The 25,484-nt window shown below is 52.9% G+C and overlaps 3 protein-coding genes across 4 annotated transcripts in view; 1 reads left to right on the forward strand and 2 right to left on the reverse strand.

The window, feature by feature from the left end:
* Positions 1-3,837, forward strand: part of LOC122381814 — a 50,083-nt gene extending 46,246 nt beyond the window's left edge. Inside the window, exons 12-16 of one of the 2 annotated variants that reach the window (XM_043366491.1) lie at positions 210-337; positions 744-1,370; positions 1,809-2,033; positions 2,634-2,760; positions 2,910-3,826. In XM_043366491.1, coding sequence (XP_043222426.1) covers positions 210-337; positions 744-1,370; positions 1,809-2,033; positions 2,634-2,760; positions 2,910-3,007 — 1,205 coding nt within the window. In that variant the 3' untranslated portion in view covers positions 3,008-3,826. Of the gene's footprint in view, positions 1-209; positions 338-743; positions 1,371-1,808; positions 2,034-2,633; positions 2,761-2,909 lie in introns of both variants that reach the window. The other variant, XM_043366492.1, reaches the window with a different exon arrangement.
* A 369-nt stretch (positions 3,838-4,206) lies between these two features.
* Positions 4,207-12,883, reverse strand: LOC122381815 (G2/mitotic-specific cyclin-B3-like). Its single transcript, XM_043366493.1, has 9 exons — positions 12,697-12,883; positions 10,142-10,311; positions 9,700-9,915; positions 8,988-9,160; positions 8,504-8,675; positions 7,972-8,205; positions 7,551-7,706; positions 5,405-5,588; positions 4,207-5,222 (listed from the first exon to the last, which is right to left on the reverse strand). Exons 2-9 carry the CDS (start codon positions 10,295-10,297, stop codon positions 5,062-5,064), a joined length of 1,452 nt encoding a protein of 483 aa, XP_043222428.1. The 5' UTR covers positions 10,298-10,311; positions 12,697-12,883; the 3' UTR covers positions 4,207-5,061.
* A 2,902-nt stretch (positions 12,884-15,785) lies between these two features.
* On the reverse strand, positions 15,786-18,593 carry LOC122381816 (dynein axonemal intermediate chain 4-like). The gene has a single exon (XM_043366494.1). The coding sequence runs from the start codon at positions 18,230-18,232 to the stop codon at positions 15,869-15,871; it is 2,364 nt and encodes a 787-aa protein (XP_043222429.1). The 5' UTR covers positions 18,233-18,593; the 3' UTR covers positions 15,786-15,868.
* Between the last annotated feature and the right edge of the window lie 6,891 nt (positions 18,594-25,484).

The raw sequence follows: 25,484 nt of genomic DNA on the forward strand, positions 1-25,484 counted from the left end.
ATACTTACACAGCCCCAGCGGATTCGGTCACAGTCATTACCAAAGTCAGTCAGTCAGTCAGTCAATATCAGAATACCAATGGTATCATGGCGATGGTGTGTGCTCTTGATATGCCATAACCCGTTTCGCGGTACTTTGGTACCCAAAGTCGACAGCCTTTCATGTCCCCAAGTTGGTACTTACTTCTTACCACTATATTTCCTTCACAGGATTGGAGTCTGACGCCCGACAGCGGAAGCGCGCCTGTGCCCGATCTCTGAGCCTCTCCGATCAGTGGGCGAGGGAGAGGCTCGCCCTGGAGGTGGCCAGAAAACTGGTAGAGCCCTCGCCCGACCAGGTATGCTGAGGACCGATCTGCCAGGGCTAGGAGTGCCACTAACCCTACCGATCGCCGGACGAGCGGCCGAGTGGTGTGCCGTGTGCGTGGAACTAAATGAGTTATCACCTTGCATACGATACCATCTTGTAGGTATTTATTTAAATGTCAACGCAACAATCACGCTGTTAAACGGTTATTTATTACACGCATCGTTCACCCTAGCTATTCAGAGTGGTTAAACGCTGTCCAGTGACGGCAATGCCATTTGTTGAGCCTCGTTTGTGACCCCTGCATTATTTTTTTTTTTTTTTGACCTAGCTGAACTAGCGTTTGCTGTGTGCTCGGTGCAACGTGTGTGGCTGTCCGTACCCCTCCCGTGTCTCGTCACTAACCGACCTCCGGGCACGGCCGACCCGTGCCCCAGCCCTCTGCTCCCGTCTGCGCCAAGCCCAGCTCCAGCTCCGTGGTGGAACTCCTCGAGGCCGCGCACGCCGCCACCCTGCGTCAGGAGCGGCTCTGCCCTGCCATCTACCGGTACTTGGAGGAACTAGCCAGCCGCCTGGTTCCCGAATGTGTCCACGAGAGCGCCCTGCTGTTGCGGTTTCACCTTGCTAAACACCGGCGCGCCTACCGTAAGATATCAGCTCGACCGGAGCGGAAGCTGACCGAGTTCCCGCGGCGGCCGCCGGCGGCGCCACCGTCGCCGCCTCCCGCTCCGCCGCCCACCGGGCCTCTCCCGCTGGACGAGGCCACTGTGGAGGGATTCAGCTGGACCCTGGTCGAGCGGCTGCTGGAGGAGACGATCCGCCAGCTGCCCAGCCCCCGCCGGCAGCTGCTGAAGCGGCTCATCAGCGGCCGAGCAATCTCACTCGACCGCAAGAAGGGCATTCTGAAGAAGCCGCGCTCGGCGGTGCCGCGGAGTCGGAGCAGCACCTCCGACAGGCCGCCGCTGCAGGGGAGTCCGGAGGGTGCCCCCAGCAGCGGGCTGCCTGGCCAGACGGGCCGACCGGAGGCGCAGCGACGCAAGAGCCGGCGGGAGAGCTTTCTGGAGGTAGGTGGGCGATTCAGTACTGCACCGGACAGTTAACGGTCGGTTCACGGCGGAAAAAAAACGTAATGGTGAGGCTGTGTGATCCAGTAGATCATCTAACAAACTAATATGTGGAACTTCTAACTAACGGTTTGCCGATGTTGTATCGCACCATGTAAACATGCTCGCCAGTCGTTGCCTCACTTGTTTCAGGCTGAAGCTGCATCATAACGAAGTTCACTATTTAATGTTTTCTTTGAATGGATCAAAGACGCTCTCGTCTTTTACCGCCTCATATCACTCAATGGCAATGGCCTTTATAGATTAATTCATAGACCTCTGTATGTATACAGAGTCCTGTTATTAATTCGATTCTATGTGCACTTTGCGTCTACGTTTCACCACCACAAACCATCATCATGACTCTCTCCGTGACCTGCCCCCCTCTGCCCCGCTCAGTCTCGAGCCGCCGCGGCGGCCGCCGCAGCCTCCGCCGGTGGTGCCGCGGAGGACGCCGTCGAGCCACCCGACTCGGGCCGGCCGGCGGTCACGGGCAACTGGGGCTGCGGCCGGCGCCACGGCGGCGACCCCCAGCTAAAGGCGGCGCTCCAGTGGCTGGGAGCCAGCCGCGCTGAGCTGCCCTGTCTCATCTACTACACCTGCGGCAACGCGGCCGTGCAGACGGTACGGACTCGTATGGATAGAGGAAAGGGGAGGGAATCAGCGCCTGAGGTCCAAAGGGTAAAATATGGTGGGCTGAGAATCGCCAATGCAATGGGTCGAAACTTACTTGGGGTTGCCTGAGTACACACTGATTGTTGCTGACCACTGGCCAGTCACCGCTCGCTTTGACTTCTGACTATATCGATCATCTCCCCCCCCCCCCCCCCCAGTTCCTATGGGTGTGCAGTTGCACTGTGCAGTACCGGTCACCGACCGACACTGGACGGTCGGGGAGCTGTTCATCTCCCTCCTCTGTGTGCACTGTACGCTGGGGATCTAACTGTACCCCTCCCACCCCCCGTGTCTTTAGCTCCAGTGGGTGTGCAGTACGGTCACCGACCGACGTTGGACCGTCGGGGAGCTGTTTGTCTCCCTCCTCTGTGTGCACTGTACGCTTGGGATCTAACTGTACCCCTCCCCCCCCTCCCCCGTGTCTTTAGCTCCAGTGGTGTGTAGTACGGTCACTGATCGACACTGGACGGTCGGGGAGCTGACTGTACTCTTGTGTCTTTGCAGTAGTTACTGGACAGGTTGGTGAGCTGATTGTGCCCCTCCCCACAGCTCCAGTGGGTGTGCAGTACAGTCACCGACCGACACTGGACGGTCGGGGAGCTGGCCGCGGCCGTCCTGTCTCACTGCCACCGCAGACTGGAGGCCGCTAAACGCAGCGCCAGCAGGCAAAGAACGGGTGAGAATTAAACTACCGGCGATCGCTCAGATCATCCATTGTAAATGTCACAGAGATGATTAAATGTCGTAGACCACGCAGTGAAGTGAAGCGATCCCGAAGGCTATGATTTCTTCTAATCGACGTGCACTTGCTTCTTGTTCTTTCAGTGGCCACTCCTGGGGACCTGTTTGAGGACCTGCTGCGGTCGGAAGTGCCGCCAACAGCAGAGGCCACCTTCAAAACCCGCATACCTTCCCTCGACTGAGGCCCACGGCCTGAGGGCCTTAGAGGCGCCGTCTGAGGACCTCAGCGGACCGTCGGAGGCCGCACCCAAGCGTCCAGCTGCGGTGTAGTGAGTTGTGAATTGTGATCCCCGTGGGCCCGATAGTGTTCCAGGAACCGACTGAGGTCCCCGTATTGACCAATGGTCCCTGGTCGGACCAGTGGTCCTCAGGCCGCCAATGGTCCTCGTATCGACCACGTGGTCCTCACTGGTCCGGGCGGGACACGTCTGGTCCCACGTCCCAGGCCTCAGTGAGTCCCGCTAGCATCCGGGGGCCCTCGTACCGCCCTTTGTAGTGCATTCCCAACCCCAAGTCGGCCGTCCCTCCTAGGAGTCGGACGTCCCCGTCCGCAGAGATGCAAACTCCCAGTGGAGATGAAGATTGTGAGACAGTCGTCCCCGCGGGCGACAGTGATACATGCAATAATGATGATACGCGGGAGGCGCCGCGTGTTAGATATGATTTACATGAGCTGAATGTCACATTTGTAGGTTGTGCGATATATTATGTGCATGTTTTCCTACCCTCCCATGATTCCCCATGAGCGCTTCCACTGCTGTGTCGGTAATGCCCAGAGGATGTTGTGGGAAACGTTAGTGCGTTTTGATGGACGCCGTACCGATCTGTAGTAAACCAAACGTCCCGTGTCGAGCCGTCCTATTCAACGAATATGGGCCGGACCGCGCGTTTTTAACGCGACGTGCCGCTTGTTACGAGACGTGCTTCATGCTTGGATGCCCTGCGCTCGTCGTGGCGTGTCGTATATCACTCGATCGTGAGTTATGAAATAAAGATACGGTATTCGTTATGATCAGGAACAGGCGGAAGAGAGCGACGTACTGCGAGCACACGGATATCACTGCCCTGATCTCGGTGTTGATGATGCTGACGTGGTCAGTCGGAAAGCATAATCATTTGATGGATGGTTTGACCTCCAAAATCAATTCGAAGCAAGGTAACAGCTGCATATGCATGTATTGACAGCTGCATATGCATATGCATATTATGTATTGACTCGTATACCTTGCCAGTACACATGTGGGCCTCTGTGAAAAAAAGGTAACAGCTTCATTAGTGCTAAGCCTGGCCAGTGTGTCTTGGCCAGAGTTAAAACAAATCAGTGTTTCCAATGTGGTATCCACCTTTAGCCGTCCCTGTTCCTCACATACCGACAGACAAGTTTTCATCTCCGTCCTGTATTGTTCCCAGAGGCACAAACAGTGGACGGTGGTGGTAGGCTGTCGCACGACCCCACTCGAAGGCTTCCGTGACCACAACAGTAGCACGGGGCCACAGGTCAGACATCTGAGCCACCCAACCCTCAGAATATGTACACGAATGGAGACAGACATGCTCAAGGGAAAGCCTAATCAACGATGGCAGAAGCAGTAGGAAAAAAGGTGCTTACAGGCCGATTTGCACAAGTATGATATGTGGTAAAACGCGGCAATTCATCTAAGACTCCTCACTTACCACATCGTTGTTAACTTTGTAGCTCGCTGATAGCGTCACTCTACCCTAAAACTGACAAAAGCTACAAAACGCAAAACTAAATAACTAAAATAACTACAATGATGAACAATTTTGCACTGTTGGCCTCCCCTGTAGAGAGCCAATATGGGAAGCGGCACCCGCGACGCGTCGATGCCCAGAGCCGGTTCGCCTCGGTTAGCTAAAACGTGTTTCGATCGCGTCAGAATCAGGTCGACAGTTAAAAGGCCGCCGGTGGGTCGTAACCCGGTGGCGGCTCGGCTCAGGCGCGCTGCCGTTGTGGCTCGTAATCGGACGAATCGGTGCCGTCAACACAATATCGACCATCAGCCATCCCCCAATCACGCTCACATTTACACTAACCCACACACACACATACAAACATCCACACGGCATTACGACACACACTCATGGCGGCTCGCTGGAGATCCCTCGGATCGTCCCTAACAAATATCGCCCTGCGCCGGCCGGGCGGCTGGCGCTGCCTCCCGGTGGGGGGCGGGCCAGGCGGGGAGCAGCTGCGGCGGGCCGGTCGCTCACCGCGCTATAACGACGGCGCCTGACGCAGCAGCGGAATACAGGCCACCTTGTGGAACACTTGGTGCGAGTACTTGGCGCGGATCGTCTTCAGGTGGGGGTTGGGCTCGCGGCCCAGCATGAGGTGCAGCTTCTCCGTCAGGTCCTGGAACTCGGAGACCGAGTAGCCTGCGAAGGAGCGGGGCGGATAAGTCAGCCTTGACCAAACTACTAAAATAATGTAAAATTAATTAACTGTATGCTAGGAAAAGGAAAACACCAGTGGAACGAGGAAAACCATAGGGTAGTAGTTCTATTCTAGAGCAAGAAGATGTCACCCCATACCGTCTCTTCCGTCAACCAGCTCTCACCGGAGAAGTATTCCACGGTGGCCTTGATCTGCTCAAAGTGGCCGGGCATCCTCATGTGGACGGCGAGCGCCAGGGCGGCGGCCGCCAGTCGGGAGCCGGCCACCGACACGAACTGGTACTCCATCAGCGACAGCTCCAGGACGTAGCGCGCCAGCGTTAGCACCTCCACGGGCAGCTTACAGCACTGCGGGCAGCGGGGGAGGAGAGTTAGCACCTCTACGGAGAGGGTAACACAGGGGAGGCAGCACCTCCACGGGCAGCTTACAGCACTGCGGGCAGCGGGGGAGGAGAGTTAGCACCTCTACTCAGCGGGATAACACAGGGGAGACAGCACCTCCACGGGCAGCTTACAGCACTGCGGGGAGCGGGGGAGGAGAGTTAGCACCTCTACTGAGCGGGATAACACAGGGGAGACAGCACCTCCACGGGCAGCTTACAGCACTGCGGGCAGCGGGGGAGGAGAGTTAGCACCTCTACTGAGCGGTGTAACACAGGGGAGACAGCACCTCCACGGGCAGTTTACAGCACTGCGGGCAGCGGGGGAGGAGAGTTAGCACCTCTACTGAGCGGTATAACAAAGGAGACAGCACCTCCACGGGCAGCTTACAGCACTGCGGGGAGCGGGGGAGGAGAGTTAGCACCTCTACTGAGCGGGATAACACAGGGGAGACAGCACCTCCACGGGCAGCTTACAGCACTGCGGGCAGCGGGGGAGGAGAGTTAGCACCTCTACTGAGCGGTGTAACACAGGGGAGACAGCACCTCCACGGGCAGCTTACAGCACTGCGGGGAGCGGGGGAGGAGAGTTAGCACCTCTACTGAGAGGGTAACACAGGGGAGACAGCACCTCCACGGGGAGCCACGGGGGAGGAGAGTTAGCACCTCTACTGAGCGGGATAACACAGGCCGGGAGACAACATCCCCACAGGGAGCCATAGGGCAGGGGAGTTAGCACCTCTACTGAGCAGAATAACACAGGGAAGTTAGCAGTTAGCACATCCACAGAGAGCCACAGGGGAGGGGGAGTTGGCACCTCTACTGAGAGGCATAACACAGGGGAGTTAACATCAGTCCACGGAGAGCTTACAGCACTGCGGGGAACGGGAGAGGAGAGTTAGCTCCTCTTATAATGATGTACGGCATTGTGTGGAATCGGTTCTCTGGGTGGAGGGATAGGAAAGCCTGCTTTAGCGTTGCATAAGGTTCTGGGGTGAGACGGACACGGGAGTCGAATTCGCACATGAGAGCATCGCCCTTCAATCTGTGGACCGTTCAGAAAGTGCAGAAGCAAGGAAGCTATGGGGAGAGAGGCTAGCACAGAGCGAAGGTTTTACTGACGTGGAGATGTCGAGTGATAAGAGACCGCAAACACCAACTGCAGACGGCTGGCTTGGACGGATCGGGGAGACATTCGAGATGGGATTTACAAAACAACGCTGAGTGTCCCCGGGTAAGGCCTTGAGGTAGGATTGTGGCAAGGCCAGTAGGATCTTTGAAACGGAATTAATGCAATCCGGTACTGCCAATGAAAAATGGGCAACTATCATGATTCATGGTCAATGACAGCTGTGGAAGCCGCTCCTTATTTTTCATAACCATAAACCACCTACATCCCACCAGCAGCTGCAATCAAACTAATAATTGACACATTTAACGGACGTTCGCGCAGCTGATACCAAGCACCACATAATGCGGTGCAACCCACTAATAGCCGCTGATCATTAGTCCGCCTGCGAACGACACGCCGATGTGGGACTCTGCCGTCATATGATCCCAATCACAGGCAGCCCATTAAACTGAGCGGGAATCGGGTTACCGGCGGGAGTCCGACCGACCGACCGACGGGCTCAGCGGCGGGGAACAGATTCACAGTCATCCGCCGTGACCCGCGCTCACGATCCTACCCTATCCGCCGCCGTTCGGCGCTCCCAGCCGCCCCCCCCCCCCCCCACGCCAGACACTATTCCCAGGTCGGGTGGTGAGAACTAACCGCAGAATATCAAACAACGGCCCAGGGCAGACGCTAGCTTACTCTCAGGCCAGCACGTAGTCTAATAAGTCGCTGTTGTAAGACAACAATAATACATCTAGGGGCGCCCACACCGGGACCTGGCGCTTATCCCCGGAGTCCCAACTCTCAACTAACCCGTGCGTATCGGCGCAGGAACCGGTAGGAGACCGGCAGGCCGACGTCAAAGTTGACGGTGCGCAGGATTTTCATTTCCGTGGCGATGATCTCGCGCCTGGCGTAGGCGTCCTCGCAGATGTAGAGAAAGTCGTCCAGCGGCGGCGGCAGCCGCTCCTGAAACAGGGGAGGGGAACACACGGTTATCTATCGTTCCGGCTACATAGGGACAGTGATGACAGAGAGTGGGATATCGTGTGGAGTAGAGTACCAGTGTTCATAACTTAGATTACATAAAAATAACAACGCAACTTCTTTAAAAAAAAAAAAAAACTTCCGCCGGCAATGCTATGGAACGACGTAAAGTAACCTGCTTCAAAGTAAACGAATATAAGTAACAGCATCCGATCACTGACGACTTTGAAAATAGCCGACCACTCACGTCGAACTTGCAGGCGATGAAGATGGCGGTGGCGCCGACCAGCTGCAGCGTCTCCCTGCTGACCTCGACCTGGGCCAGGTACAGGTCAACCAGCCGCACGGCCAGGTACAGCGTCTCGTGGTTGAGCTCAAACGACTCCTGCACCTCGACCATCCAGTCGACCAGGATGGAGCGCATCATCTCAGTGAGATCCGTCTGAACCGTGCCCAGGTACGGCGCCACCTGACACATGGCCTGTCGGAGCAGCACGCGCAGAGGTCAGAGGTCGGCAGCGGTGGATGTCGTGGGGTGTGGGAAACTGAAGGCTTTTAGTGGCAGATAACGGTTGCAGCGCACACCTCAGAACAGATGGTGTAAAACCAGAGACATACAGACAAACGGAACAGACAAAAATAATCCGATACCTTGTCAGAATACAAAGAAATCACAGACAACGTCCCTTTTAGCCTTCATCTGCTCCAAAAGCAAGCCAAGCATGTCTCTTGCGAGTCCGACAGCATGTTAGCTTTCCAGCTCCTAAAAGCCAACCCACCTCGCGTTCTTTGTAGTGTCTGAAGAGATCGTTGACGTATTCGGGCACGGCGAAAATGTCGCCGGCCGCCTCGGAGTCGAAGTCGATGACGCCCTCGGGCAGCGCGCTCGCTCTCCGCTCGTTCTCGGCGTTCAGACGGCTCACCAGGTCGGCGGCGCGCTCAGACTCGGGGCTGCCGGGGGGCGACGGCGGTATAGCAGTCAGAAACCCAAAGTGACTAATTGATCTTAGACTTAGAGTAAAGTCCAAAAAGAGAAACAAACAATTCTATTGCAGAGCCTGAGCAGGTTACCGATGCAGAGCCGGTGATCACGTCAGGGCAGTCAAATCTCAAAGGGGACTTAATCTTCTTACCACTCTCCCAATATCTAGTTCATTAGTACGCGGTCCCCCTTTCACTCCCTGGCAGTCCCACATTCTCATTAGTTTCCTTACTCTGCTTTGTCACTCAATTCTTCCTACCCGGCCCATAGTCTGCGCTTACCTGTTTCCCTCTGGCGGCGTCTCGAAGCCGGTGGTCTCCTCGGATGTGATCGAGGCCAGGCTGGAGGAGGCGGCCGACACCTGACTGGTGCTGCTGCTGCCCTCCGCCAGGCGCGTCACGCTGACGGACACCCGCAGGTCGGGCAGCGTCGGAATCGAGCGCAGCTTCCGCGCCTGGCGGGCGGTGGGGGCGAAAGGTCAGACCGTGCAGCCACAGAGGCGTGTGGGCTCGGCTGTGGTGCGTCCGTCACGTAGTCAGGTGACTGTGTAGGGCGGGCACTAGTGCTAAGCTATCCCGCTTAGACATTACAATAACTGTTCAATTACTACAGTATCACCTAAGACATAAGTCATCTTATTCTACTCACTAGAGATGTCAATCGGATACCAACTTTTTGGTTTACTGATACCAAACCGATACCAACTTGGTATTTGGTATTTCGAGGCTAACACATTTGGTATTTTGTTGGTATTGTGAATCCTCGCTAATGTTAAAGAGGCTTTAAATTTGGCAAAAAGTTGGTATTTTCCCGATATTGCCAAGTCGGTTCGGTTTCGGTATTTTCCCACGGCTTCTGTTGGTATTTGGTTTGGTATCGGTATTACGATTTTCCGAAATTGACATCACTACTACTCACATTCCTGGCTAACACAATTACACTGCGAATGATACGATTTATTATACGCTGATCGTGTATTCTGCGACTCCTGACCTTTTTGACGGCGCCATCGGCGGCGGCGCCGGCGGCGGAGCGTTTGACGCCGGCGCGCGGCTTGAGTGCTCCGCGCGGCTGGGCGTCGGTGGCGCGCGGTGCCTGCTGTGTGGAGTCGCCCGACTGCTGCTGCTGCTGCTGCTGACCGGCCACCCGGTGCACGCGGCCCTTCCGAACGCCCAGCTTGGTGATATTCTTCTTACCCTTCTCGATGGCCTGCAAGGTAGGACATTAATTATTTAAGGAGAGACAAACACATCAGGTGCGAACGGAATGGAACGGAACGAACAGGAAGGAAGGTACTAAAGTGAATAACAAATACAAGTTGATAAAATGAGCAGAAAACTGAGGACTACTCGGCTCAGAATGTGGCCATCAGACCATACCACCATGCTCTCAGACCTGTACACACCGTATCAGAGCACGTTCAGTGCTCACTCACATTGGAGAGGTCGATGAGCGCTGCGCGCGGTTTGCCCAGCTTCTGTTTGGTAGCCAGCGTCTGTTTGCCGACAGGCTGGGCCGGCTCGTTTTCGGCGTCGATCCTCGGCGCCGGGAGGTCGGCCGGTGCCGAGCGCAGAGAGCGGCGGGTCGTCATCGTGCAGCCTCCTCCTGTGGAGCGGGAGGACACAACGCGTCTAACACACGGAAATCCAATATATTTTACGATAATGACAAGCTGAATGGAAAGTCCAGGCTACGGTCAAATGCGGGACACGGAATGGTCTTACTACGTTTCAAAATTGAAATTCTATGTTGGTGGCATATTTTATGAACTTAAAGTTGCTTTGGCAAAATTTTACTGGTTATTTCATACAACGCTCAGTGTTTGGTGGACTGCGTGGAATAGTGAGCAAAGATCGGGCCTTCTTCCACCAGATTGTTTTTCATGTTCGTGTGACGGAGTAGGTAACGATGATAAGCGGCATTCGAAAATTCGTTGAAAAATCAAGAAAGAACTATATTTACATCTTAGAATTTAAATCAATCAAACTATGTAGTGAAAATGACATAATTCAAGAGTAGTAAATGGTCATTTTCGACAGGTTTTGACATTTTCGCAATGGCAATAATTACTTGTGAACCGCTGGGCTTACATGCCTACATCACGAAAGAACCATTGAATAGCCCACTGCAACTGGCGAGAAAGGACCACGTAAGAGCCGGAAGGACTGTGTCACCATTTATCTGCGCCCTGCGGTACGTTATACTTTCGGTTTCAGTAAACACCATTGCACTGACCGTGGGCGAAAACCGGTGGCGGCCGGTGGATCTATCTTCGCCAGTGGTCCTATGCTGTCATTCCCGACAACCCCGATGAAAGTGGCATCACGGAAGACAGCCCACTCAATCGGACTTTCTTTCTTTTCCGAACCAACTTTTCCGACTTTCTTTTCCGAATTTCTTTAACCGAGGTCAATCTTCAAACATAAAAATTGCCGCCTGCCAGGATTTGTAGCCTTCGGTCACCCCGCAAGTCGGCAACCGCGAAAAACTTTTATGTGAAAAATAAATCATCTAGCCGAACTGGTGTTTTCACAATAGCATTCATTTGTTGGGATTCATTTGACGAGTAGATTTAACTCGTCGGAGACTCAGAAAATAAATCATGGCAGCCGGCAGCCGGCGATTTATCTGTCGTCAAACTAGCCTCTAGTTGAAAAATATAGCTTTGTAATCTATCAATTGAAACAAATGTACATGGGTAATTTTCACATTGTTACAATTTCACTCATTTGGATGCACCAATTTATATATGAGCTGGAAGGAATGTCTATTTTAAGTCAGGACAAAGGTCATGCTTCAAAATTTATTCACATTCTACTGTTGAACAAATTTTCATTTATGAAATCTGCAGCATGCTTTTAGAAAGTTGATAACTTACTTTGAGGAATGTGGGATGTCACTTAACCAGTCTGATGACCTAAACTTACATGGCATGACACAAAAATTGCACATGTACCTACAGGCAAAGTGTTGGCCAACAAGTTTTGCCAACAAGTTGGGGATAATAGGTACAAGAAGACCACAAACTATTCTAAGATCATTAACCAGCATCCAAATGGTTAGTCCAAAACCATTCCCTTTTCACCAGTGCATTCCTAGTGTAAGTAATTTCAAAAGATATAAGCAAGTTTTGGCATCAAATAAGGTGGCCATGTGCATGAGTTGATCAGGGCAGCTCCAACTAAGGAGTTTCTACCCCAGAGACTTGGTGTGACCATTCAACTGTTTTAGGTGCGCTTATAGTATTACAGCACTCATGTAACAGTATAATGAACAGCTGAGGCATATACTAGCCATGGATGTACAAGGTTTGCACTCCGTCTATTATCATGCTTTTAAACACCTAACCAGAACACGTACTCAAGCTGTTGATCAGTGATCAAACTGTAAACTTAATATTGAATTAATGCTACGGTAACTAGGTTATTGATGTGATGTGACCACTGAAACAGAAAAACCCTACACCAGCTCAAATTAATTTAAAAAATACAGACAATTTATAAGCATTTATTCCTAGTCTTTCAATCATATTCAAGCAAGTAAATATTTCAAAACTCACTGAAATGATGATATAACTGCAACAACAGTACGCAAGCAAAATTTGAATGCAATTGCAATTAGTTATTTCAATTTCATATGTCACAACGAACGTGACCCAGAAAAAAAGTTTGCCAAAAACCGTGGGACAGGCGTTTTGCGTTGTGCAGTTTTGCTAAATTGTATAACCAAAAAATAAGAACCATGAAGAGAAATTTCAATGTTTTTTGCTATTCACAATGCTCCTAAAAGGAATCACAATCAGAACATGATGCCAACAAAACATGGATCATATTCACAGTTTGAAACGACTTAATCACTTTAAAACAGACAAGTAATAATCCATATATACTTTGAAATGAATGTGTCGGTAGTATGAGAAATGAGACTGAAACGACGCAACAGGAATTGCTGAAATCCTATACATTATAAGCACTTAAAACGTCAACTTACCGTTCCGTACGAATCACGCTCTTCTAGCTGTCCAATAAAACCTATATTTCTATAAAATAATAAGTAGTAGCGTCAAAAAGCAGAGAAACAGCAACACGCACGCGACTCAGACACCGATCGAAAATTCAAAAACAGCCCAAGAGACGGCAGCGCTGTGATTGGCCCAGACGGATCACGTTCAACCATCTGGACCAATCAGAGACGAGAACGGTGGCAACAGCAACAATCAGCTGTCCCATTGATTTCAGAGGCTTGCAGCTACTAAAATATATACAATCGCAAGCATGCATATGCTTTGCCCATTCCTGGCCGACATACAATATATACTTGGAGTTTTATCTTTTCATTTTCTGACTTATGTATTTTCTATTTATTAAGTGAGCTGTGTTTGACATAAACAATGACAGGAATCGATTTTAAGACCCTAAAATATTCAGGATTGACTGTTTTTACATGAAGCAGATTGAAAGATCGCGAAGAATTTAAACAATTGTCTAGCTTCAGAATTATATGTAACTCAATCCGTTCGCTCAGTGTTCGCGTTCTCTAGGTGCCCTTTGATGGGCGAGCTCGGCAGGACGCCCGGGACGCCGATGCCACAAGTGTCGACCTGCGGTTTTCCTGCCCTCGAGGCTCTCAGCAACGGGCGAGGGACGGGGCTGGACAGCTGGGGGAGAGGAGGGGAGAGGACGCGCGTGCTTCCCACGTACCGAGGCGTGACGCCGGGGGCGACGCAGGTGAGGAACGCGACGCTGAGGGGGAGGTGCATTGAGGGATGGGTGTAAAGGTCGCAGGGCATATTTTAACAAATTTTTACTGCGTCCCAAAGTTGAGAAGAGGGCACGTGCTACGACTAAGGGCACAGGGCAAGGAACAGAGCAAGGCACTTAGGAGGGCAGAAAGTAGGGCACGGCAGGTCACAGGGCATGGCACAGGACATTTTAGAGGGAAGGGTACAGGTCAGGGCACACAGCAGGGCACAGGTCAGGGAACCGGACAGGGCACAGGGCAGGGACGCAGTGGGTCAAATCAGCAGGGGCTACGTCCCAAGGCGAGGGGGCTGCGTCCCAGAATGGGACGCAGTAAGTGCCTTAAAATATGCCCTGAAAGGTCGGTAGGAAGAGAGGGAACCAGCGGCCGAACTCCGAAGTAACTGGTGAATGGTGATGTAACGTTGTAGATAAGGCTCGTGGTCTGAGCCACAGTTATCAGTTTGAGTAAATACAGGCCTTGAGTTGAGTAAAGTCATTTGAGCACTCCTGCTGATGACCACACCATACGCTATCTGACAAATATGTACCGTATGAGACAACTTGGCAGGGCAGCAGTGGTCGAATTTTACGTGCAGAAAGCGACTATTAAATCCAAAACGGTTTTTACACATTCGATTTCACCGTATACTGACGGTCCCAGGAATCACCTCGTTTTCTCGGATTCCTACCCTTCTGCTTTTTTGGCCTCATCGTGACTTTTAGGCTAAGCTAAGATCACTTTCAGTCAAGTGATAGATGTTTCGACGCATCGCGATAAGCACGTCGATGTCAATTGTCAAATGTATATACCTATTCATCGGCATTAGAAGTTAGGTATAGTATAATAGCAAAAAAATTGGACGGCGAAACGGCGAGAACACCCAAGAAACACGGCGTGGACTACCTGGTGCTTTTTACGATGCCTATTGCCTAACTATTATAGCTCTAGAATTCTAGATTCTACTCAAATAGAACTCTAGCCCTCGCTGGCACAGGCCATTTTGCGTCCTTCGACGGCACAAGGGGTACGACCCCCCTCGTGGTACGACCCCCGTCGCGTTTGGTCCCTGATCGAGCTAGAGCTTTGCGGAAAAAAACGAGCGTGCTGCCCGTCACGAGAGGAAGCCGATGATACCCAATTTTAAGGTCCTAGGTCTTTGGGTGACCTTCCAGGTCAGGTCAATGACCCGAAAATCGGAAGTCGTAAAGTGTGGCTGCTATGGGGTTTTTCGGGGTGCTGATCACGAATATCGTGTTAGTTTTGATCAGAGATGATGTCTTTAAGTATTTAGACCAGGTCGGGTCAGGTCAGGTCAGGTCAACCGGTAGGGGTCGTGACGGGTATTCGTAATACGTGTCAACCGCCTCTGACAGCTTCGTAACATGTTACGAAGGCACCAAAACTACTTCGCAAATGTTCAAATGTTTGCTAAATTCGAATTCAGCTACAAAAACTAGCCTAGAAACATGTAAAACTCGACAAAGTGAACCGAGGTCACCAAAGGTCAATGACCTGACCTGCCCTTCAGGTGACCTTGACACCCACCCTAATGTATGGAAGCAACATCAAATCACATGTTTGAACGTTTGAAACCAAGAAAAGCTTGCAAACGCACGGCTAATGCGAGCTGACATACGCCGAATCGCGATTCCGGCCAAACATGGTCTCGGAAAAGAGGTCACAGGTCAAAGGTCATTGAGGTCAGGGTCATGAAATTTTCAGGGTAGGTGTAAAATTGATCAATGCGAGGGTACTGAAAGTTTCGTCGCGATCGGCCGCTTTTTACTCGAGTTATTTGCGAAAAACCTTAGGGGGGATTGCATCATCGCCGGCACAGGGGGGACCCCTGCACAGGGTGTCTTCTCGGCCCTCTTTGCCGGCGAGGGCTAGAGTGGCGAGTAATACATTTTAAAATCTATACCAAAAAAAAAAACTTCATCGATGACCTCTGGTGAAGTCTCAGACATACTTGCACGAAATACTTATTAATTAAACGTAGAATTTGAAGCCTACTCGCCAAGCTTTTGAGCTCCGCTAACGCTTTGTCGCCATTGATAGAGCCGTGTAAGAACGCGGGCGGTAGGTAATCGTCCCCTGATTTTATCTATTTGCTTTTATCGGACCGCTGCACGCTGCATGCGTGTTTTACGAAAAGTTCCTTTCTTGATTTGTACGTTAGTCACGAAGTTTTAACAGCCAATGTACCTAATTAATTCTGGCAACGTAACTATGTGCAGACAATTTTACCGCATCAGACTTCGAGCCTCGAGGTGAAAATTAGCCATGTAGGGGTCAACAATATCGGTTACGACAAATGTAGAATGTAGATGACTCGATCACACTACAGAGTATATTCACACACCAGCGCAAAACCTCAAGAAGAGCACGACAGGACGGCCACCCGTCGACTCTCCGTCACTCATTCGGCGATGGCGTCCGTCTCCTCCTCCTGTTCCTCCCGCAGCGTGCTGAGCACCCTGAACAGCTGCGTCTGTACCACCTCCTCCAGCTTCTCGACGTGGTCGGGCTCGGCGGCCGGCAGGTTCTCCAGCTGGTAGACAGCCACGCTGCCGGCCGAGTCTCCGATCATCAGACACTCGCCGTCGGGGCCGAACGTCAGCGTCGTGTTGGTCGCGCCGCGGGTGACGTTGGGGTGGACGATGAGCGGGTCCAGGGTGCTGACGGCCAGGTCCCACACCTCCACCTCGTGGTCGGTGCAGAGCGCCAGCTGGGTGGCGCACAGCGGGCTCCACTGGATGTCGTTAATGGCCGAGCGGCTGGCGCTCTGCACCACGATCACGGCCACCTTCTGGTCGGCGTGCCAGACGCGGAAGCTCCAGTCTGCCGAGCAGGTGACCAGGACGTCGGCGCTGAACGGCGACCAGTGAGCGCGGTACACGGCCGCCAGGTGGCCGCTGTACGTGAACAGGTACTGGTCCGAGTGGGACGTGCTGCACAGGTGCGCCGTGCCCGACTCCGTGGCTACCAGGTACTGAGCCGTGTTGCCTGGACGGAAGCTGAAGTGGAGGCCTACTGCCGAGCGCGAGATGAACGCATCAGACTTTCGCGAGCGGTTCTCCTTTTTGGTGCTGAAGCTGGGATCGCGACGCATGGACATGACGGGAACCGTCTGAAGGCCCTGGCGGGTGTTCCACTGCAGGACACGCCCGTCCTCCGAAATGGACATCAGCACCTCCCGCTTCGCCTCACCTACCCCTTGATCCTTCAGCACGAACTGCACGTCCCAGATGACACCCATAGGCTTGTCGACTCCCCTGAAGCAGTCGTTGACGGGACGGTCCGACTTCTGGCTGGTGCTGTACAGCGCCAGCGAGCCGTCGTAGCAGCCCACAGCGAGCATGGCGGCGTTCTGCGTGGCGAAGTCGCAGCAGGTGGCGCCGCTGGGCGTGCGGTAGATCAGCGCCGGGTGATCGGGGTTCTTTGGCGACCAGCAGCAGACCAGGCCTGGGTGCGCGCCGAATTGGAGCGTGCCGTAGGTGACGGCCAGCAGGTCGGGGTTGGCCGGGTTCCAGCGGACGCAGGTGACGCGCTGGCCGCTTGTCTCCGGGCAGCGGTAGTTCCAGAGGTGCAGCATGTGCGGCGCCACCATCACTACTGACTGCGAGTGCTCGGCGACCGGCTCGTCGGGCTCGGTCCGGCCCGGCAGCATGCGGCGGAACTGCGCCAGCCGCTGCTGGTACGTATTCATGCAGAGCGCCTTCTCCATGATGAACGTCTTCTCCTGGATATCCGACAGCACGTCCAGCGGCACCTGCTGGGACGAGTCTTCCTCGTCATCGCCTGCCGCCTCGCCCTGTTTTGGAGACTGAACAGCTGGACCGGCGGAGGCGCCTCCTCCCGGCCGCAGCAACGCGCCGCCGACATCCTCCCCAAGGGGATCGTCCTCTTCTTCGTCCTCTTCTTTGGGCTCCAGCTTCTTGTACTCGTCGAACATGTCCCATACTGCCGCAAAGTCGCACTCATCTGCCTTGTTAGCTTGTGACGCTTGAGTACCCTTTATCTTCAGAGGCTCGTTGATTGTTTGCATTGCACGTTCGGTGTAACGGCTGTTACCAGCTCGAGACTTGCATAGCTTTTCATAGGCGGCATTTTTGGCCTCGATCTCTGGGACTTGCTGGTCGTCTTCTGGTACACAGGTACTTGGAAGCTCGAACAGATTGATGGTGTCCGTTTCGGTACAATGGCAAACGACGGGTCTCTCCAAGTCATAGCCGATTTCATCTTCTAAGCTGTCAAAAATTGAGTGATAAGCACTGTGCGTTGGTGCTACGCCACTCGCTAACTCCGACTCCTTTTCTTCTACGATGTAAGTTTGAGAGAACCCCGATAGCATCGTCGAGCGTTTCAAGCCCGTGCCAAGTGTTCCTCCGCGTTTGTCGGTGACAGTGCGGGTGTACGTGGAGTTCATCGGACTCCATTCTGACGCCCCGTCCTCACTGCCTTCACCAAAGCCAAACAAGACACTGTGAGTCAGCTTCGGACCACTGTCTTGGTCTTGGAGTGACAGGGGAGTGACATCTTCTCCGAGTTCACTAATGATTCGTAAACCTCGAGTGGTCGGTCCTGGCTGTGTTGTGGTCAGGACGCTTCTGGCCACCCTACCAGATGATTTGGCAAATTTCGACGATCGATGACTAGCCACGGAGTAATTACTCCGGGCGAATATACTTCGAGCACTTGGGATTGCTTTCTTGTGCTGTTTCGAACTTGCCTGTGAGCCTCCATGCTTCGATGCAGCGACCGATGATCTTGGAGTAGACATTGCCTTAGGGAAATGGTCAAATTTGCTGTTCAATTTAAATTACTAGAAAAATGTTGGTAGTGATACGTACATCTGAATAAAAGTCACATTTTTATTAGCTCCACTTGTTGAAGAAGTAATGCCACTGCACACGGTGCTTCATTTCACGTGCTTCCTATCCGTCCTATTAGAACGGATTAATGGAAAACGGTCCATCCTAAGTCTTGACCATACGTTCCAAAGTGTCTTGCATGACACAACAAAAAGAGAAGTACTTTATGTGGTAGATCTTACGTCTAACGACCTCGGTCACTTCGATAACAACACTAGACACAAAATATTGGCCACGATTCCAGCGCACACAGGTGTTTGCTACGCTACCCAGAATGCAGTCGGATCACTGGCGAACAGCCCAACGTTGCTATGGCAACCCGACTGGCAAATCAATGGCACTTCCCCCGTCCCCGGCATGTGTCTTTTACACCAAAACCGAGCAATTCGGATCTATTGATTAAACCAAGGATTAAACGGACAGCTGTCGGTAAGTAGAAAGCAGCAGACAACCTGGCAATCCTCAACAAAATGGATATATGTATGTAGGCTTTACCTAAGTTATGGATTAGTGCGACTTGGGGACATTATACTTGCTCATACCTACAGGGGACAATATACTTGGATAATGGATAGGCTGGTCCAAGGTAGGTATATAAAAGTACTGGCTGGTCGTTAGGTTTGGTTTGTAGGAACCATTAACTACTCTTTGTTCAGCTTAAAATTTTGTATCGTCTTGAATGGATCGTCACCTATTTGTAGGTACAATGATGCGATCCATTAAAAGTACCGCGTCTTAAAAGTACCGCGCAAAGTGACGGTGGATCCATCAAGCCCGACCGAGGAAGGGCCTGCTATAATTTGAAAGTCACCGAACCAATTGACCTGGGGAAGGGACGAGGATGTTCTTATTGTCCATTGCTTCGATGACTCAAATTTAGCAGTCATTCATCGGTCAGGCTAGATGGATCCACCGTCACTTTGCGCGGTACTATAAAGGTAGGTATGTTAATGTCGGTATTGCATCTATGCACGCATTGTGTACGGATATGTGTGTATGTATGTATGCATGCATGTATATATGTATGCAGATTAGGGTGGTCCTTATTTCCATACAAAATTTTAATTTGTATTTATTCGCGCTTGCGCCCCCTCAAATGATGCTATTCGTCTAGAAACGTGGAAAAAGAGCAAAAAGAGCGAAATCGGCGGATGCTTTTTGGTGGCTCAATGCATATTAACCCTCGTATGTGTTGGGGGTCGGATGGACCCCATGGGTTTTCGCGAATAACTCACGTAAAAAGCGGCCGATCGCAACGACACTTTCAGTACCCTCGAGTTGATCAATTTTATACCTACTCTGAAAATTTCATGACCCTGACCCAAATGACCTTTGACCTGTGACCTATTTCTCGAGACCATGTTTGGCCTGAGTCGCGATTCAGCGTATGTCAGCTCTCATTATCCGCGTGTTTCTAGTATTTTTGCGATTATAAACGTCCAAACATGTGAAATGATGTTCGCCCCATGCATTATGGTGGGTGTCAAGGTCACCTGAAGGTCAGGTCAGGTCATTGACCTATGATGACCTCGTGTCACTTTTCCGAGTTATACATGTTGCTAGGGCAGTTTTTCGGGCTGATTTCGATTTTAGCATCCATTTGAACATTTACAAAGTAGTTTTAGTGCCTTTGTTACGTGTTACGACGCCACCAGTGGTAGTTGAGACCTACTATGGGTAGCCGGCAGGACGCCTAATGGTTGACCTGACCTGACCTGACCCGACCTGGTCTAAATGCACGAAGACATTATATGTGATCAAAACTAGCATGAAATTCGTGATCAGCACCCCCAAAAACATAACAGCTTCACTGTACGAAGCTCTTGCAGGTCCCGATTTTTCTGGCCATTGGGTCATTGACCTGACCTGGAAGGTCAACAAATAACCTAGAACCTTAAATTGGATATAATCGGCTTCCTCTCGTCACGGGTAACACGCTCGTTTTTTTTCCGCAAAGCTCTAGCGCGATCTGGAGCCAAACGGCAGACGGCAGAGGGGTCCACCGACCCCCCACCCCCAAACACACACGTTAGACGTTAGACGTTAGCGGAAAGTTGCGGCGTGATGGCCGTGGTTCGACCACGCTTTCGGGATGACAGAGTGGCTGTACCCACGCTGGGGCCAGGTCTCACGGCTCCGCGAAGTGGGGACGATTCGGAGCTACTCGAGGTTATGCTTTCCAGCTCCATTTGGTCGGCTGCCGCCCGCGCCTCCTCCGACGCGACGCCTTGCTCCTCCTCCTCTCTTTGGCGTCATCCCTCCTCCTCTTCCTCTTTTCTTGGGAATCGAGCGCCATGCCTGCCTATTTCATTCTATCCCGTCTCCCTGGCTCACGTTGGGCGAGAAGGAAGGCGCGATCTTCCGGGATGGTTATCAAGGACATTGCGTCACCGTGGGCGATATCAAAGATGTTTTCCAGACTTTTCTTGAATGCGTCGTCCTCGTTGCCTGTTTGGGTGGCGGAAGTCCTGTTCTTGTTCTTTTTCAGGCGTTTCCACTCGTCGAAGAGAGTTTCTACCTTCTTGACCGCTCTCCCTTTGTGCTGGGTGGGATTCCTCTGGCCCTGACCCAGAACTCCTCTACCTTCTCTAACGTCCGGTTGGCCGCTTCCCGGACCGTTTCCTAGAGGATTTGGTGGCGGTGGAGGAAGTAGGCGAGAGATTGGCCGCGGGATGGGAGCTTGCATAGGTGGTGGAACGGGGGGGGGGGGGCACCGGAGCACCGTGCCCCCCTTAATTTTGCCACTTTAACATTAGCCCTATGGGCGTTGCATGGAAAGAATGGGACCAAAAGTCGGCAGTACCCCCCCCCCCCCCTAATTGAAGGTGTTCCGCCGCTACTGGGAACTTGGAGCCAAGGAGTTCATCACTGGGGGAAACCATGTACCCAGAAGTTTGCGACGCAGAAGTTTCCTTGGGAATCGAGCGCCATGCCTGCCTATGTCATTCTATCCCGTCTCCCTGGCTCACGTTGGGCGAAGCCTGAGGAAGAGGGAACGAACATTGATCGACGAAACGGACATTGAGCCAACATTGATGAACGAACGAGCGTTGAGCTACCAGTAAATAATGAAGTAGGGATCTGAAATTTTGACAGACATGTTTTTTCGTTAAACGGCACCGATTGAAGGGGCGCAAGGTATCCAAATACGACTTTCGAAAATAAGGACCACCCTAATGCAGATGCATGCACTGTGCACGACGCACGTAGTTACGCATGTTTAGTGCATGCATAAAGTATTCATATTCTGCTCCAACGGTTAAAACACAGGTCGTCTGTCAGTCGTTTTAACATCAATGTTTGAACAATGGTAGGCCGAACGTTATTCTATAGTTGCGAACGGATTTAATCATTCGACGAATTGCTTATACATAAAACTAAAAGCGTTTAAGCGTCTTTGAGCCTTGACTGTTTTTCACCGTAGCTTGTAAAAGTGCATTTCGTTTAAGTTTACTATAGTTATGTCAGCATCAATAGGCGTTACTCCCCATGAACAAACTCTGTGAACCACAGGGGATTTTGCGAGCGGCACCGAAACAGGAAGCGGTTCCGCGACGCTTACGTCACGGGAAGAGGCCTGCCACGTCACTGGGAACAGCTGACTACCTATCAGCGGTGTCGTAACATCACAGTGGCGCAGCCTGCAAGTTAACGTCAGCAAGTTTTTGTTCACTTTTATACGGCTATTCGATCTATACCGCATCGATTTCTTAGCTTTCGGTGGACTAATCTCAACCGATGTCACAACAATTTTATTGACGTGTTTTCCTCACCTTTAAGCACAACCAGTTTCTTTGGAAACTGGAAGGCCGAGCTAAATTCATAACCGTCAGCAGTGTTATGCTGAACACGCCCGTAAAGGCCCTGACGAGTTGTGAAGACGGCGAATTGTGACGTACCCGACTGGCCCGCCAGCTGCGGTCACACAGCATTGTATAATATTAGATATACACTGGGGAGTTGTGACAGACAGGATCGCGCTATGCGGCCTCGAGCAAAAACTGGTCTTCAAGGTTGACGTCTCCGCTGGCGGGTATGTAGTGTAGGTAGTCCATAGGCGGCGGAACGGGGGGGGGGGGCACCGGGGCACCGTGTGTCGCGATTCCCCCTCCCCGCCTCGGCTGAGCGGGCCACGTAACTCCATATGCCGTGAGTACCCCTCCCCCTGCCTGACACCTGAGCGGGCCGCCGCGGTCGTCGCATGGAAAGTTACCGGGTGTGTGGACTGTAAAACTGATAATGATTGGCTGTTTTCGACCAATGGTTTGGGTTGTCTGTCTACTTTTATTTGGCAGCAATGTGGAAGCCTGCACTGAACGACCGTTTTCCAATACAGTTCACTACCAGAGGTCCACCCGTTTGTACCGCCGACCGACCGAATCAGCGTTCGTAACCACCATTAATCACATAAGGTCCTCCGGGCCGGATGGCTGATCCTTTTCAGTCATTTGTTTTTGCTTTTGATTTCGTTTGTGAGAGTCGATACCGTCAAGATTTTGAAGTGCTGTGCTTGTGCGTGATATATCAAGATGGAGGAGGAGCTGAAAATCAGGAGCCGTCTGAGAGGTAAAGCCACCCGTCTGAGTAATGATTTGAGAGAGTACCGAACCTCTCCCAGTGTTGATCAGGATGATCTTGCATATAAGATCCATGTGCTGGAGAAAGTCAGGACTGAGTTGAAGGAGGTACAGGTCATGTTGGATAAAGCAGAGCTGTTTGACGATTCCAACCACGATGATGTCATGTCTGAGGAGCTGTTCAAAGCTTCACGTCTGCTCAGTCGCCTCGAATCTGCCTCAGATAACCCCAGCCCGGCAGATAGGGGTTTTGATGACCAGCAGTTCGACCTGCGCTCGTCGTTGGTGGTCAAGCTGCCTACCTTCGAAGGCGACCTGCTGAAGTGGGCGGAGTTTTGGGAGCTGTTTAAGGTGTCCGTCCACTCCAACAAAAGGTATGCTGACGTGCAAAAGTTTGTACTGCTTAAGTCTCTGCTGGGAAACGTGCCGAAACAGGTCATAGAGGGTATACCCGTGTCGGAAGAGGGATATCGTGCGGCTGTGGATGTTTTGATACGTCGTTATGCCAGAGATGATGTGAGGCGGGACATGCTGTTGAAGCAGCTCCTTGAGCTGCCTGGTGTGTCCAAACATGATGACTTGAACGCTCTGCACCGCCTGATTGACCAACTGACCGCTCGTGTACGAGGCCTGGAGGCTCTCGGGGTGACTTCTGACACTTTCTCCAGCATCCTCTTGCCAGTGGTCAAGGAGAAGCTGCCGGAAGCGTGGCGCCTCGAGTGGGCGCGCGCTCAGACGGCATCGGCGGCGGACTTCAGCGCCTTTCTCGACTTTCTGCAGCGGGAGATGGAGGTCCGCGAGCAGGCTGCAGCAGGACCAGCCAAGACGGCAGCTGATTCACCCAGACCCTCCGGCTACACTGCGGTGAGTGGCCTGGCAGCCAGCCGGGTGATGTCCCCGGCGAGAGCGCAGGGTCTGAAAGCCACCAGATCAGCAGCGCGCGCCGGTGATTGGTTGTGTGTGGCCTGTGGGAGAGCTAAGCATGGCCTTGCTTCCTGTCATGCGTACCGAGCTCAAGATGTTGACACCCGTTGGGAGATCGTTAGAGCTGCCGGTGTGTGTTACCGCTGTTTGGGTCCTCACTTCGCTCGTGACTGCCGGAGCTCGGACTGTCCACGGTGTGGTGGCCCTCACCACTCCAGCCTTCACAGCTTCAGCACCACTGAGGTGCCCCCGCGACCAGCAGCTCAGTTCGTCGGCCGAGCCGAGCCGTCTCCAGGAGCTGACGGACGGCTAAGACCGCCACCTGCAGACCGCCGAGGTGGCCACCAGCCAGCGCACCCAGCACCACCACCACCACCTGTCGGTCAGCAGTCACAGCGCACAGGTTGGTCACCCACCGCTTCCCGCCAAATCGTTGCGACTGCTCAGTCCGGGACTGACGCACTCGTAGGACATGACTCTGTACAAGCGAACGAGCCTGGACGTGTTGGACACGCTATCCCTCCATGTGCGTCTGCAAATGTGGTGCTCGCCACCTCTGCCACCCAGTCGCCTGCCGATGCTGATGTGATGACCGACGCCCTCTGTCTGCCTGATGACCAGGAGACTCAGACAGCTACCGACCGTCCTGACGCCAGTGGAGGTGTCTGCTTCACCCAGACTGCGCTGGTGGAGGTGACTGGACCCCGCGGCACCTGCATGCTCAGGGTTCTGATAGACGGAGGCTCAGACTCGTCCTACATCCGTACCTCGGCCGCTGATCTGCTCGGTCTTCCCACGGTGGGGAGCGGCACCTTCGCCTGCATGGGCTTCCAAGAGCGCGGTGAGGAGCCCCGAGTCTACGAAAAGGTGAGGGTGGCTATGAGGAGTCGTCACGGTGGGGAGGAGCACCTGTTCGACCTGTGGAAAACCGACCGTCTGTGCTCACTGCCAACCCCTGCCCGACCACCTGCCGTGACCTATCAACCGCACCTCCTGCTCGCCGATGACTACCACGGTGGACCTGTGGATATTCTGATCGGTGTTGACCAGATGTATAAGGTGCTGATGTGGAAGCAGATCCCACTGACTGACCGCCTGCGGGCTGTGGAGACCGTATTTGGGTACGTTCTTCATGGCAGAGACGATGCACCAGTCGCCCCTCCCGCAGCGAAGTACGTGCTCCGCTGCAGTCGTCTCCAGATCGACTGCAACAGGCTCTGGAGTATGGAGGCTCTGGGGATTCAAGTTGAAGATGAAGAGCGGAAGCAGCCACCGGAACCGACGTGGAACTCGAAGGAGAACAGGTACGAGATGGGCCTGTTGTGGGCGTCCGACGAGCGTCCCATCACCAACCTCACGTCCACAGCGGCACGCACCGGGCGCATGGAGCAGCGCCTGGCACCAGCCCAGCGCCGGGAGTACAGCGAGCACCTGACCGAGCTGCAGCGAGTCGGCGTGATCGAGACGCCGCCAGACGACGACCGCAGCGGCTTCTACCTACCACACAGAGGCATCTGGCGTAATGGGAAGCTGAGAGTTGTGTACGACGGTTCTGCCAGGGACGCAGCCGGGCGCAGTCTCAACTCCTACCTCGACGCCGGGGAGAACCTGCTGCGCCGCCTGCCAGTGGTGTTGCTGAACTTCAGGCGGGACGTGGTGG

The sequence above is a fragment of the Amphibalanus amphitrite genome, unplaced genomic scaffold (assembly GCF_019059575.1).
Source record: "Amphibalanus amphitrite isolate SeventyFive unplaced genomic scaffold, NRLGWU_Aamphi_draft 000128F_arrow, whole genome shotgun sequence".
In the NCBI taxonomy this organism is placed as follows: Eukaryota; Metazoa; Arthropoda; class Thecostraca; order Balanomorpha; family Balanidae; genus Amphibalanus; species Amphibalanus amphitrite.